The sequence below is a fragment of the Chaetodon auriga genome, chromosome 11 (assembly GCF_051107435.1).
Source record: "Chaetodon auriga isolate fChaAug3 chromosome 11, fChaAug3.hap1, whole genome shotgun sequence".
Lineage (NCBI taxonomy): Eukaryota > Metazoa > Chordata > Actinopteri > Chaetodontiformes > Chaetodontidae > Chaetodon > Chaetodon auriga.
In genome coordinates this window covers 13770455-13785339 of record NC_135084.1, presented here as the reverse complement: position 1 = coordinate 13785339, position 14885 = coordinate 13770455, and the positions used below count along the sequence as shown (strand labels likewise).

The window sequence follows — 14885 nt, the reverse complement described above, 5'->3', positions numbered from 1 at the left end:
TAATTTTAATAATTTCATGACCAAAATGTTAGCTTTATACAAAAGGTATCATAAAATGTAATAATTGATTGCTGTTATATTTAACTGAGAAATATTGTGCTTGATTTACTTAAAATTAAGGCAACTTTTTGCATGAGATTACTATGTAGATCAAGCAAAACTGGTCTTTGTATGAACTGCTTAATTATTTGTATGTAAAAAGTACATTTTCAAGTAAAGTAAGCTTGATTTTGGCTGTAAAATAACTTATTTTTTCAAGTAAAATTTATGTGATTTTTCAAGTAAACATCACTAAATTATACAAGTGATTTTAAGTTGACTTTACATGGAAACACTGAGTTGATTTTACTTGGAAAAATTAAGCTGACTTTACTTGGAAAATGTATTTCTTACTGAGAAACATTCAGTAGTTCATACAAAGACCTGCATTGTGTGAACTACATAATAATCTCGTGCAAAAAGTTGCCTTGATTTTATTTAAGTAGATTAAGCAGGATATTTTTATCAGTCCGCTCAAGATGAAACACCCACTGCAGGTGAAGACTAAACTTCATGTCCAACTGCTGCATCATTTTGGCTAAACCTTCAGGCAAATTTTGCCATAATTTCCACCATGATCCTAGTTGTGGATTGATATTAATCCAGGATGCTCTTAGCTGATTTGCTTAAATTTACTATAGAATCAATCTTCTGTGATTGTACGAATATGTGTATGTAAGTGAAAATATGTATACTTACACATGCATGTAACACTCTTTACACAATGTGATGTGTGTCGTACTGTATTTAAGCAGGAAATGGATATGTACAGGTATATGGGTTATATTTTTTGTTTGGTTTCACTTTTATGTTTCTTTTTGTGTGTAGGTTTCTTTTGCTGCTGTACCTTGGTTTGCTACAACCCTGTTTCCAAACAAAGTTGGGAGGCTGTGTAAAATTTAAAATAGAAACCAAATGTGATGATTTGTAAAACATTGAAACCTCAAATGTAATTGAAAATATCACAAAGACAACATATCAAATGCTGAAGCTGAAAAATGTCATTGTTTTTGAAACTTATATCCTCTTTTAGAATTTGATGTCAGCAACACATTTCAAAAAAAAGTTTGGACAGTGGAAACAAAAGAGTGGCGAAACTGTGACATGCTAAAAGAAAACAGCTGGTGGATCATCTCCCCTCTTAGTTAGGTTAACTGACAACAGGTCAGTCACATGATTGGGTATAAAAAGAGCCTCCCAGAGAGGCTGAGGCTTTCTGAAGTAAAGATGGGGAGGGATTCACCGCTCTGTGACAGAGTGCAACAATTTGACGATAATGTTTTCAATGTAAAATCGCAAAGAATTTGAGGATTTCATTGTCTACAATACATAATGTCATTAAAACATTCAGACAGGCTGGCCCTGATCTTTGGGTCCTCACCTTACTGCGATGAAAACAGACTTGATTCTGTAGCATGGGTTCAGTTCAGCCACTGCATCCACAAATACAAGCTGAAACTCTACCATGCAAAGAGGAAACTGTATATAAACCAGAACCAGAAACGCTGCTGCTGTCACTGGTCCCACAGATCAGGCATCGTGAAGCTGTTCCACAGTGGGCCTATAGATCTACAGCAGGTGGTGGGAATAAAACAAATGAATCAATAAAAACAAGGCAGTTCTCAGCCTGTATACTCCTAATGCATCCTCAAGTATATTTCTGTTGTTGTTCAGCCTGGTAAAGACAATTTGTCTCATAGCTGTCCTCTGTGCTGCTGACAGGACAGAGATGCTGTAACAGAGGTTGGAGTCACTGTGGATTGAACAGATGGGCGCTTCAGTAGTGCTTAAGCACGACTGACATATTGCTTCTGGTGAGGATCTAAGTGTTTTTCTGCCTTTATAAATTTGATGAATGCAACTTGAAGTAAAGGTCTGCAATATGTGTTTGACCCCTGTAAATAATATCTAGGTAGGTGAGAAAAATGAGCTTCATCAATTCAGTGACGGTCAGCTCTAAACGTTCTTAATTGTCAAAAGTAGTAATAATAATACTTTGTAGTGATTCAAAGTGTATTTCTACATGTACTGAGTTAATTCAGATATGTATTTTTACGTAAGTGCCCAATGCAGCAGGTTGCAATTTGGGTTTCTGTAGATAAATCGACCTGTTTCACTTTTTTTTAATATGAATTTCACTTATTTGTAGTTTGGGTCTTTCAAGACCACCAATGTGTTTATAAAAGTTCAACATATGTAACTAATATATAAACAGATTTGAACATACACATGTTTACATCTAAATGATGCATCCATATATAGAAACAGATTTAGAATTAGAATTAGAATTAGAACTGGAACTAGATCAAGGGACAGTCTATATAAGGCCAAACAGCAGAGTTTCCAGTCAGTTTGAGGCATCATTGACATCGATCGAGAGAAGTATTACAAAGTTACAATGATGCGTGGTTTATTTTGCTTTTGTGGAAAGGTTTGTCCTCTAGATATACTACACATTTTGTTAACATGCCCTTATTTCAGCTTCACAGTTCAGTAGATACTTTCTGTGAAGCCAGTTTATGTCTGCTGTGTGAATACTTTTTGTTTCATCACTTTTCATCCTGTTTATTTTTTCTGTACAGAAATCAAAAAAGTCTTCTGTTGCACCACTTGAGAAGAGACAGACACACGACTCTCAAAGGAGGTAAGGAAATCCATAACTGCTATCAGTGTTGTCCCAACTCTTCAACTGCATGTTACATTTTACTATATTAATATTTATATATTTTACTATATTTTCACACTAATCTCCAAACTCTGAAATGACTGCAGCAAGACATCAGCATTAAACTGCGGTTGTCTACTGTTTCAGCATATAAATGAAATAGTAAATAACACACATTATAACACTATCTTCGGGGACAACCGCTCGGTCTCCCGCCTTAGCTGAACGTAGCTCAGCCAATATCGCGTCATACAGAGGGCGCTAGCTAGCTAACAGAAGACGGCTAGCCTCACTTTGCTAAGTAACTTTCTAACAACTTCCGCTGCATGTAATTATCATTTACATAAGCTTAAGAATATAGATAAACTATCTGAAATCACAACGGTGCTTTTGAACACTTTCTTACCTGTAAAGGGGCGGATAGTATTAAAGAGACTACGACACGTTGCGTCTCTCATTTAGCTCATTTAACGAGACTAGCAACGCATCGTCCCCCACAGGATGCTTTAGCTCCTTCAACATAAAACAACTCCTTCAAAATAGAGCGACATAAACTGATAAATTAACATTACAGTAACCAAATACGATACACAGTGTGTTAACAAACAAAATGTTTTTACATTTTTTTTAAAAATTCAATCTACTACACATGGTCCAGCTGATTAGCTTCTTTGTTCAGTTTGGTGGATGATTTCACACAAACCATGTGTGTGTACAGTGTCAGGAAACACAAACCTTTCCCCTGCTCCTGTTAGTGGCACAGCTGAGACTGGACAGCTGGACCTGTCCCCTGTCACACATGACAGTGACTCAGTTGTGATGTGGTAAAATTTTGCAGCAGCAACTCTCAATAAGTATTGCAGATGGAAATGCTTCTGGTTTTATTAGTGCTATCAGCCAGTGAGCCTGAAAATGACTGAATAGGGGACTCATCTTTCAGGACTCATCCTGAAAGACTTAAAACCTGCTGCAAGCACTACACGCCTAAATTCACCCCAGGCTAGCCAGTGAATGATTCCTTAAGATGATCCCTCTCAATAATTTCTTATATATTTTGAGCATGATTGCACAACAGAAAAATCAACTGTATTTCTCTTTATCAACAGTGTCTCTGTCCCAGAAGCTCCTGATGCCGACAGCAAGAAGTCTGAAAGCATCCCGTGGAGGTATCGACTCTTTGGTTGGCTTCTGGGAAAGACTTCATGTGACAAAACCACCAAGTCACAGAAAAAGACAAAGAGGTTTTGGAGGTCGGGGAAGGTATGTATGTGTGGCACTAAGTGCAGCACTCAACATGAAACAGACATTTATGAGTTGATGAGTGTGTCTTTGTATGAGTGTTTCCTTACCCCAATATCATTTCTGGCAGGTTGTACCAGTGACTCAAGAAGAGATCCCAAAGGAGAAGAACAGCCCCCTGCCCCTTCCAGCTGAAAAAAGGAAGAAGAAAAAAGATACCGCTGTAAAGCCCAGGAGTTTTACCAGTCTTGGGTAAGTACATCTGCATATGCACACACACACACACACTGTAGATACACATGTCCATCAAAGTAAACCAGGATCAATGATACTGAGATGTGTTTGACCTGTTTGTGTTTCAGGTTTCCCAACCCGTTAAACTTCTGCTATATGAACTCCTGCCTGCAGAGCCTCCTGACACTGGAGGACTTTGTTACAGCCATCAGTTCTCAGGAGCAGGTTTGGAGTTTGCTCCCTGAGGCTGCACTCATTAGGTACAGCACCCTTAACTAACAACCACTCATTTTTTTTCTCAAGTTATACCGTGAACAACAACAATAGAGACCAAGCCTCTAACCATTTTGTCTCCCTCTCCAGATCATTTATGAGGATAGAAGAATCCCACTTCTCCACTGAGTTTCTTCATAAATTGAGACTCCTCATGAACTTCAGAGAGGTGGTCTCCGTCTGGAATCCAGAGTTTGCTGATTTCCAACAGAAAGTACGTAAGCTGGTTTTATGGTTTGTCGTGTCACCATTTCCTGACAGCTTCTCCTCTGTGTATAAACCTCTTTGTATGATTGTGTGTGTATATCTGCAGGATGCTCATGAGTTCCTCACCACCGTGCTGGACCAGATCAGATCTTTGGGCACGAAGCTTCAGGCGAAAGCAGCCAGCATGGGTATGACCTACATATGTCCAGTGGAAGACCTCCTGATGTTTAAGATGCAGAGCACCAGGACCTGCAAGAGGTATGACTACACAGTCACACACATTCATGTGCAATGGTGGAGGAAGTATTCAGATCCTTTGCTGAAGTAAAAGTACTAATACCACGCTGTAAAAATACTCAGTTTTAAGTAAAAGTCCTGCATTGAAATTGTTTCTTAGGTAAAAGCATCTAAGTGTAATCAAGAAAATTTACTTAATGTATCAAAAATAAAAGTACTCAATGCAGAAAACTGTAATACTAATTTATATCATTAGATTATTATGACTAATGTCAAAGAAGGATTTTACTTCTGTGGTTGGTTGAGGTGGAGCTGATTTTTAACTATTTTATATTGGACTGCAAGTAGTTTTTACATGAAAAATAACTTAAAGAATTATGAAAATATTAGTCATTTCAGCTCTTAATGTATGTATTGTTAGGTACACATGTTTATTTTAGAACAAAGCATCATTTTTATCTCCATGTGTTTTATATGTAAACATCTAAATGTGTAAAGTAACTAGTAACTAAAGCTGTCAAATAAATGTAGTGAAGTAGAAAGTACAATATTGCTCTTTGAACTGTAGTGGGGTAGAAGTATGAGGTAGCATGAGAAGAAAATACTCAAAGTACCTCACATTTGTACATAAGTAAGGTACTGGAGTAAATGTACTTGTCTGCCAGCATGTCAAGGCGGAGTAAACATTTCTATCAGTGACCGCTGCCTGGCACTCATCTCTCAAAATTTGTTTAAAAAAATTCAAAACTATCAGACGTATCAACCCGCAATTATGCAAACAGTAAGAAGATGTTTAGATATTCAACTAGGTCACATCACTGAATGGGACTGAAAGTCTTGTCATGACCTCTGCAGCTGTTTTATCACTCTGTTGTCTTTTGAATGTGTAGCTGTGGTACAGAATCCATCAGACAGGAGGACTTTACAAACCTGTCCCTGAACCTGTCACCTGGATGTGGAACAGTGATGGACATGCTCCAGGATTACCAGAAGGTATGAAACACGTCTCCTCGTTATTCCCGTTACAACCGACTGATATAATGTGATAATACGATGTAGAAAACACACTTCAATCCCAGCACCACTGCTTATGTAGTTGTCTTGCTGTTGTGCATGTAAATCCAGTATGGAAGTGAAAACATGTGTGTTCTGTGCTGTTCTGCAGGAGGAGGAGTTGGTGTATCTCTGTGAGTGTGGTGCCACCACGTCAAGCCAGCGCTCATCATTTGTGAACCTGCCAAAGTAAGTAACATCACATCCATCATTCCTGACCACAATGCACAGTGATGATACTGGTCAATCCAGTGGTGTCAAACTGGGCTCCACTGACCCTCAGAAGGAACTGAAATAGGAAGAGTTAGTAGTGCCATATTTATTATTTTTTCTCGATCACCTGGTGCTCATATGTCTTCTTTCTGTATACAGAGTGCTCATTCTGCACCTGAAGCGCTTCAGGTTCACGGAGATGTACCAGTTCCAAAAGGTCCATCAGCCCGTGGCCCTCTGCAGAGACCTCGTGATATCCTCTAACCAGGTAAGGAAACACTGAATGACCTGATAGCAATAAATAAATAAATAAATCACCAGACTGTGGATGCAAGTCAACATGTGTGTACTAACTCTGATATCTGTGCTCTGTCTCAGGGTGGTGGCTGCTACAGTTTGGTCAGTGTCATCAGTCATCATGGCTCCAGGACAGATAGTGGTATGATAATATATTATTTTACTTCTACTCACATTAAACATAAGTAGAAATATTTTTTCTTTGTTTACCAACAGCTCTCTTATATTCTGCTATTAGCTGCCGTTGTTGTCAGTCACTGTATGAATATACAAGTTGTAAACATTTTATTTTATGCACCTGTTTTTTTTTTTCATTTAGAAAGTCAGACACAAATATGAACCTTTTATTACTTTTATTTGCACCGAATCAGTGTTTTCTGGTATCAGTTAATGTACATCCCATCCACTGAGTCTTGTGACAGCCCACCTAACAATGACTCCTCTCCTTTTAGGACACTACATCTCTGACGGCCTGGATCGAAATGTTGGAGAGACGGACCCGAATGACCGCTGGTTCACGTACAATGATGCTCGGGTCACTGAAACAACGGGTGCTTCTGCGTGTGAGCAGCGGATTCAAAGCTCCTACATCCTCTTTTACAAAAGACACGTAAGTGGAAAACACCACGCACATGTGCACTGACGTGAAACACGTGAAGGAAATGTGAGAGAGACACAACACAAACACTGATGTTCTTCAAAAAAGACCAAAAAACATTGATCTTACTGTAAGTGTGTTTCTGTTTTAGCTGGACTGAACTCAGTAAATGAGCTCTCAAGATTCTGAACATGAAGGACTTCAAAGGACCAACCCCGGGGTGTTAAAAGGTAAGTGCTGTTTCTCTCTGTGTCATCCTTGCTACAGGGTGGAGATGAACATGGAGGTCTGAGATGGTCTACCAGCACACCCAGCAGAGGATGGATAAAGACCACGTCCAGCAGAGGATGGATAAAGACCACGTCCAGCAGAGGCTGGATAAAGACCACGTCCAGCAGAGGATGGATAAAGACCACATCCAGCAGAGGATGGATAAAGACCACGTCCAGCAGAGGATGGATCAGGACCACGTACAGCAGAGGATGGATGAAGACAGAAGATGGGTGATGAGCATGTCCCATGGCCAGGAACAGCAGCTGGTCCCCTGCCCTCAGGGGGATGGGCCACCCCAGAGAGCCTGGTTCCTCCCAAGGTTTCTTCCTCTGAAGGGGAGTTTTTCCTTGCCACAGTTGCCACAATCACAGAAGCTTTGGCTTGCTCTCTGGAACAATATCTGTTTGTACGTAAAATAATGCAAATAAATATTTTTTACATGTTACATATTCTGTTTCCTTTTTGGCATTAGTATTTTAATATTGTATTATATCAAACATTATCTATCCCATATTTTATATAACTAGAATAAATATATTAGATTTTTTAGATTTTCAACATTCTATTTAGTTTCAGCATTAGTATTATTGAATTATTTTATTAAACTATATGTAGTCGCCCAGACAAGGAAAAGGTACCTTTCAGTGAAGGAAAGTCCAACCATTCACAAAATATACACTCTCTTCAAGCGGTGCATCCAGATAAGGTGTTTGGTATGGTATGATATGGTACAAGCAGAAAAAAGCTGTACAGACACAGATAACAAATGAGAGACACACCAAATGTGGAACAACAGTGTGCAATATGAACCTTAAATGGAAAACAAAAAGTATGTTAGAACTCACAACAATATAAATTGAAGGACTAACCCAATAAAACAGAATCATGAAGCTTGACATTGCGACATTGTGACATGAAACTGTTTTTCATCTTTCAGGCTTTCAAGTAGTGTCACCCATTAGATGCTACAATGACGCTTTTTGGTTGAACTTTGCAAAGACATAAACGGATGTCTCAGAATATAAATGTTCAAGTGCTTTGGTTTTGTTTGTGTTATGCCCTGTGAGGTAGGGCCAGGGTTTGCCCTTCACTGGATGGGCAGAGTGTGTGTGTGTGTGTGTGTGTGTGTGAGAGAGAGTTAGAGAGAGAGAAAGAGGCAGTAATGAAAGGTGTAAAAATACCATGCTGCTCCAAGATAAACCCTCTCTCCCAAGGTCTGACATTTACAGAGGGCTGGAGCGTGGGAGTATGTAAGGGGGTTGCCCTGTGAATGTGTTACCGTGCACGTTGTGTGTATGTGTGTGTATGAGGTTTCCCTCCACCTAAGAGAAAAGCTCCATTGATGTCAGCTTGTGCTCCTGTCCCCATGTCAAGTATGGACCAGGGTCAAAAGGAAACTCCGGGATTTTCCACAGGCATATGTGTGTTTGTGTGCGTGTGTGTGTTTGCATGTTTCCCATGTTTGCGTTGAGATGTATGACGTTTTAAAGTGTGTGATTCATGCGTAATTGAGAGGGGAAATCTGTTTTCATGCCGCAGAGCTTTAGGAGGGGCCCCTCTCTCGTCCCCCTGTTGGAGGAGGATGCCTTAGACCAACAATGAATCATAGCGAGTTGTTGCGTACATACACTGATCTGAGACCCTTAAGGTCCAGTGTGTGGGATTCAGGGGGATCCATTGACAGAAATGGAATTTTATATCCATAATTATGTTTTCATTAGTGTATAATCACCTGAGAATAAGAATCATATTTCCGCTTATTTTGAGCTTGAGGATTGTACTGAAGTCTCACTGCTAGATCCCACTAAGTCCTCCATATTGGACCTTCAACACACAGCTTTTTAAAGGTTTATTGAAAAACCTGGAACATCATCACAGCTTCTCAAAGCTGGTCAAACCAGTGTGAAACATCAGATTGATTACTGCTAATAGCTGGTGAAGTATGATTTTTTTCCTTTAACAGAAATCTCAGGGGAGCCTGAAAAAGGCACTGTAATGTAATTACTGTCATCCACTGAAAAATAATCATGCAGCCATGATGGCTATAATTATATGAGCCACATTAAGTAGCATTCTTAGTGTGATAGAGGTTTATCCAGAAATGTGAAAAATGGGCTTTGTTTGAAATCCAACGACTCAATTGTTTGCTCTATAGTGAGCATTAAATTTGGATTTCAGAGACTTATGGCTCATCATCTGTGACTGTTGCTTAATTTTTTAAAGATCTAGATTGCTCATACATTTTATACTCAAACCTAAATCAGTCGTGGACAGTAAATATAGTGTATCATTTGGTAAATAGGGAATGATTTTGGCCATGCTTAATGCAAAGTTTAAATATCTGCACCATCACTTCTTCAGATAGGAACACAACCTTTCACTCAGGTCTGAAATTTGCATGTGACTTGAAAGCAGAGAGAAAAAAGCTTTGAAAAATCTAAGCTGCTCTTTCCTCCAAACTGCCATTTTTGACATTTTCATGTCCAACACAAACAACCCTTAACCATCAGCCTTTGCTCCAGCCTTGCCACCCTTTCCAGCAGGCCCCTGCCAGAGACCTGTCAGGTCAATAAAATATGACCCTTGGCAGTGTACATCTGATAAAGTTCCTCACTTTACGTGGTGACAGCCTGTATTGGAGTAATTTACCGGGCTTCAATAAAGGAGCACTCAGCTCCTTTACCTCCTCTGGCTCACTGGTTTGTGACAGGCGGGCAAGTGGAGGAGCGGCCCAGTCAGTGACCCGCCATGGTTGATGTTCATCACAATGACACTGACCTACTTAGCTGCCACCTCCTCTTCGATGTCAAAGAAATCATTGCCTGACATTTGGAGAAAAGCTTGGTCAATATCAGTCAGGCATGGCAAATAATAATCTGCGCTCCCTGATAACAGTGACTACTGGCTAAATAAAAAAGAAAAGAGAAGAATGACTCTTTAGGTTGTCCCTGCGTCTTATCCCGCATCTGATTGGTGTTGTCGTTCAGACGGTAGGTTCATTTGCTTACTAAATGTGCTCCGAGCGCACACACGCCGAAGTAGGAGGCCATCATAGCTGACGTCTCAACTTGAATCAGACACAGATTGATGGTGGTGAGTCAAGGAAGGCTTTTCCGCCGCATTTTCACTAAGAGGCGAATGTGGGAGGCAGTGACCCGGAGCAAAGGTCTCATCAGTGCCTGTCCCTGTCTGAGGCCCCTCTGCCTGTCAAAGTCACATTTTAATCGCAAACATAATTTGAATTTACACTAATGAATACAAATGACTCCCAGGACTCCACAAGCTGAGAGTAATAAATTATTATCGCCACTAACAATCACATTTCTGAAGCCCTTTTTCAATTAGCCGCCCCTGTGGAGATGATCATGGAGGGCCCGCTCAAATGAAGATAAACGACGCCCCTCGCAACGCTGTGCGTCTGCTCCTCTGATTTAATAGCTTTCTAATTCAGGAACATCTTCGACGTGACGAGGCGTGAGGCTTTTTTTCTATTTCCAACCAGAGCTTGATGAGAAAGTCACTTAATTGAAAGCAGGTGTTAATCAACCTTGCTCTGATGTGGCGCGTGATTTAGGAGGGAGTTTGACAAAGAGAAGATCGTCCTTGCCACTCAGTGACACAGACTATTCAGTTCAGAAAGAGGGTTGTCTGCTGCACTCTGCAATATCTGTAGTCTTGTCCATTTTACATTTATTCAGATATCTCTATCACTCTTCTTATTTTGTCAAATCACACCAACATCCAACTGCAAGAGAAGAGGGATTAAAATAAGCACATATGAGCATCTCATTAATCCTGCATTTAGCAGATTTTGGATATATTTATTTGTTCCTGGTTACCAAAGTAGTCCTCCTGTGTCACATACTGTCGTTCTGTATGGAGCATCAGGAAAACCAAAGTTTATACCCACTGACAGGTGCTCATTTACTCTGGCTGCTTGGAGAGGTCGCATGATAATTATAATGAATTGTGGTCATGGAAAAAGGCTTTTCTCGAGTTCTGCTGATGGCCCTGTTGCTCCGGAGCACACAGGCCAAACAGCTAAAATACAATATTCGTCTCCAGCCTTCGAGAGGGATAGATAAATAAGTCTGTTGCTATTTCCTTCTGCTGTAGCTGTGTGATCAAAACAAATGGCTGGCTGGCTGGTGGCTTATTTTAGACAAAATGCACCACAATGTTCTGCATCCTAAAATTATCAGCACATGGAGTTTACGCCACAGTCAGCTCGCACTTTTACAAGCAGATCTCCAGTTTAGATAAAACAAGATCTTTACTTCTTTAGAGGAAGATAATGCATGTCACAATTAGGCCTTATTTTTTCCGTAGCGTGTGACAGTGGTTTGGAAGATGCCATATGGATGAATTCCCCTGAAAGTAAGCCTATAGATGTTAGCAGTAAATAGGATCAATTCCAAAAATAATGCATCCCCCTCATGCGAGACCACATCCTGAGCACCTGAACTCTTCTTCACAATAAATCCTTATTGTCTTATGTGCAACGTGCATCTGATTAATGGATTTAATGGAGCATATTGAAAGTAGATGCTTAATATTTGGTGGTAATGTAAATTTATTTCAACACACCCTGATGTTTTGGAAGCTGCTCTTGAGATAATATGTATTGGTATTAGTTATTGGTCCTTCTGGCCCTGGTATTGCTTGTTTTTTTTTTTTTTTTTTGTGGTTTCATCAGCCCCACGTTTCTTTGTAACACTGTTTTTATGCTGCCTTCTTCAGGCCTCAGGTCTCTCTCGACAATGACATTTTAATCTTAATGAGACTCACCTGGTTAAGTAATCTACAGAAATCTGCAAATGAACTTGAATCTGATTCTTTGACAGATCTGATCTAACAATGTGTCTGTGTAGCCTCTAGAAAGTTCCCTGCTGGACTTACTTGTTTGAGACATGATAGATGGATGTATTTTTAAAACAATTACAGACCAAACTGTAAAGTGCATTGATGTGGCGTGTAGTTTGTCTTGCGCTGTCTGTTTTATCGTTTTCAGATTTAACCAGACACAATAGAACAGGCCAGGAAATTACACAAATTCACCGGATAACTAAGAGTTTCTGAAAAGTAAGTCCTTTTCACAAAACATTGCTGGATGTAATTCTAGACCCCACTTGCAGCTCACCACAGAAAACCCGATGGCGAGCCCATCTCACCCTTTACATAACCAACTTAAGATAATTACAAGTGAACTTACAAGAGGAGACCATAATCATAATCGGCTTCCTTTGACAAGTCTGTGGTTTTCTGAAAGTTTGGAAAGCCACAAAAGTGACATTCTGCTCACAGACGGGATGAATGGCTCTCTGTGTCTCTGTCAGCAGGCTGTCAACACAGAGGAGCCTATGGGGTCGACTTACAAAGGGCACGGTCAACAACAACTCAGAAAAACACATTAAAGCTCGTTTATTTTGCTGCTTGAAACTCAATCAAATACCACATTTTGGAATAGAGACAGCTCAGTTCCAAGAACACAAGTATCCGTAGTGGATACAACTAGTATGTGCAGCATGGGAAACTTTAAGAAGTGTTTCAGGCTCTCTCGCTGTGTTGATGACAGTGAGGTATTTGCTGACTTCCGCTCTATGTAACACACAGGTAGATCAACATCACTTTTCCTTCCATCGTCAGCTCACGCTCAACATGTAGCTGCTTCCACAGGAACAACGGAAACACAGTTTTACTCGGGAAAAGTTAATTTCAGTGATATTAATGCTTCGTATCTGTAAATAAGCAGCTGTTTGTTCCACATGTCAAAGGTGATGATGTGTGTGTGTGGTGTATGTGTGTGTTCACAACTTGCTCCCACTGCCCCCAAGTGACCAAGAAAAAATCATTTTTTGCACGTTTAAGTTAAATAAACCATTTAAATCTCATGAAAATGAAGTGTCACAAAGCTGAAAACAAAGGTTTTCTTAGCTCATGGCAAGTCGATGTTTCGGAGATACAGGGTTTTCACAGGACAGTAGCAGTATTTCACATGAGAAATCCAAAGATCACCGTGTTTATGTGAATTCATCACATGTGAAATACTGTTTCACACGCACAGTTTTACCTATTACATTCATAATCGCATACAAATAAGTTTTTTTTACATGTGACGTCTTACAAATGGAAACAATCTGAAAAACACATTTGCCTTGCATTTGTGAAATTCTATGATTAATATGTGAAATTTGTTTCACATGAACATCTGCTTTTTAGTAAGGCTGTGTTAACTCAGTATTTTCTTAACTATGAGGCCCCGGTGCCAACCCCTACTTTGGCAAACTTTATCATCCAGCTTCCATGAATGCTCTCTGGTCTCCGATAGCTCTCCTTTATCAGCTCCAGTTTAATCTTGCTGGTTGATCAAAAAACACAAGCTGGAATTCATCCCTGTGTTTTTCTGAGAATCCCAATGGTCTATGACGGAGTCTGTTTTGCAAGCAGGGTAATAACTCTCAGCCCTCTTCAGCTTAGCTGCAGTGAGAGGGCCATACTTAACCTCTTTAGACCTAAAATACCTTTTGGGAGGAAGTGTGACAGATGCATGGTGTGCCATGATCCCAAAGTCTATATCATGAACTACAGGAAAATGTGCATTAAGTAATGCGAGAGGCTTGCTACAATTTTCCATGTAATATATTGTTTCAGCAATAAAATGTTTGGATTTGAACATTTCATTCAGGGTAAACAGGCCTCAGCTTCAGTGAGACATTGAAACAAGCAGATACTGAAATTTATGTGTGTGTGTGTGTGTGTGTGTGTGTGTGTGTGTGTGATCAGTCACACAAAAAAAGACAAAAGTTATTTTGTTAAATACTTGCAGTTGCCGGAAGAAATTCAAGGTGAAATCTGACAGGAGGAGACAGGGAAGCAGGGAAGTGGCATGGGACCGACATTAGGAGAGTGGAGTAGGGTGGAGGTGTGTGTGTGTGTGTGTGTGTGTGTGTGTGTGTGTGTGTGTGTGTGTGTGTGTGTGTGTGTGTGTGTGTGTTTGTGTGTGTAGGCAGTTTGCAGTTGCACATAATTAGTGCTATTTTTAATCAGTACACAGAGAAAAAGAAAACAGGCGTGTGTCTGTGTTAAACTGTGAGCAGCCCAGCAGAGCGAGAGGATTTACTGAGAGCATATGAGCTCATTTCTACACATTTCTCAGGCCTTTAAATCACACTGTCTCACTGGACAGCCTTCTTTTAATGACTTTACCACCAACTTTGCTCCCATCACTCTACACCCTTCTGACTGCTGTATTGTCAGAACCTGCATACACACTTTACAGAAGATATTGCACCCTGATCCTCGTCCACATTCGTCTAATGCAGCTGTTACCAGCTGACTATGGAGCTCAACAGATGTTCACCTTCCCTTCTTTTCAATATCACCTCTGAGTCAGTGAGACAGTCAGTAATTCCTCCCTCGTCTTGTGGTCTGAAATTCAAAGGACAACTGTTTAATAAAATGATACAGCCGTAAATGTGAATGGGCCTTGAATAACTGAGTTGCTGTCGTCCCTGCCATAACTTACAGCAATAACAAGGTCTGAGTTAAGGAGCAAGG

At 40.1% G+C, this 14885-nt stretch overlaps 1 protein-coding gene across 1 annotated transcript; it reads left to right on the top strand.

The window, feature by feature from the left end:
* Positions 1–5861: 5861 nt before the first annotated feature.
* LOC143327850 (ubiquitin carboxyl-terminal hydrolase 3-like) lies at positions 5862–7330 on the top strand. The gene is made up of 6 exons (XM_076742414.1): positions 5862–5887; positions 6060–6136; positions 6320–6428; positions 6539–6599; positions 6910–7067; positions 7207–7330. Exons 1-6 carry the CDS (start codon positions 5867–5869, stop codon positions 7213–7215), a joined length of 435 nt encoding a protein of 144 aa, XP_076598529.1. The 5' UTR covers positions 5862–5866; the 3' UTR covers positions 7216–7330.
* Positions 7331–14885: the final 7555 nt, after the last annotated feature.

Bases quoted from the DNA above. Each gene is read 5' to 3' on its own strand.
- LOC143327850 (XM_076742414.1), top strand. From the start codon at position 5,867: ATGCTCCAGGATTACCAGAAG. The intron at 5,888-6,059 runs GTATGAAACACG...GCTGTTCTGCAG, and splicing joins TGCTCCAGGATTACCAGAAG to GAGGAGGAGTTGGTGTATCT. The intron at 6,137-6,319 runs GTAAGTAACATC...TTCTGTATACAG, and splicing joins TCATTTGTGAACCTGCCAAA to AGTGCTCATTCTGCACCTGA.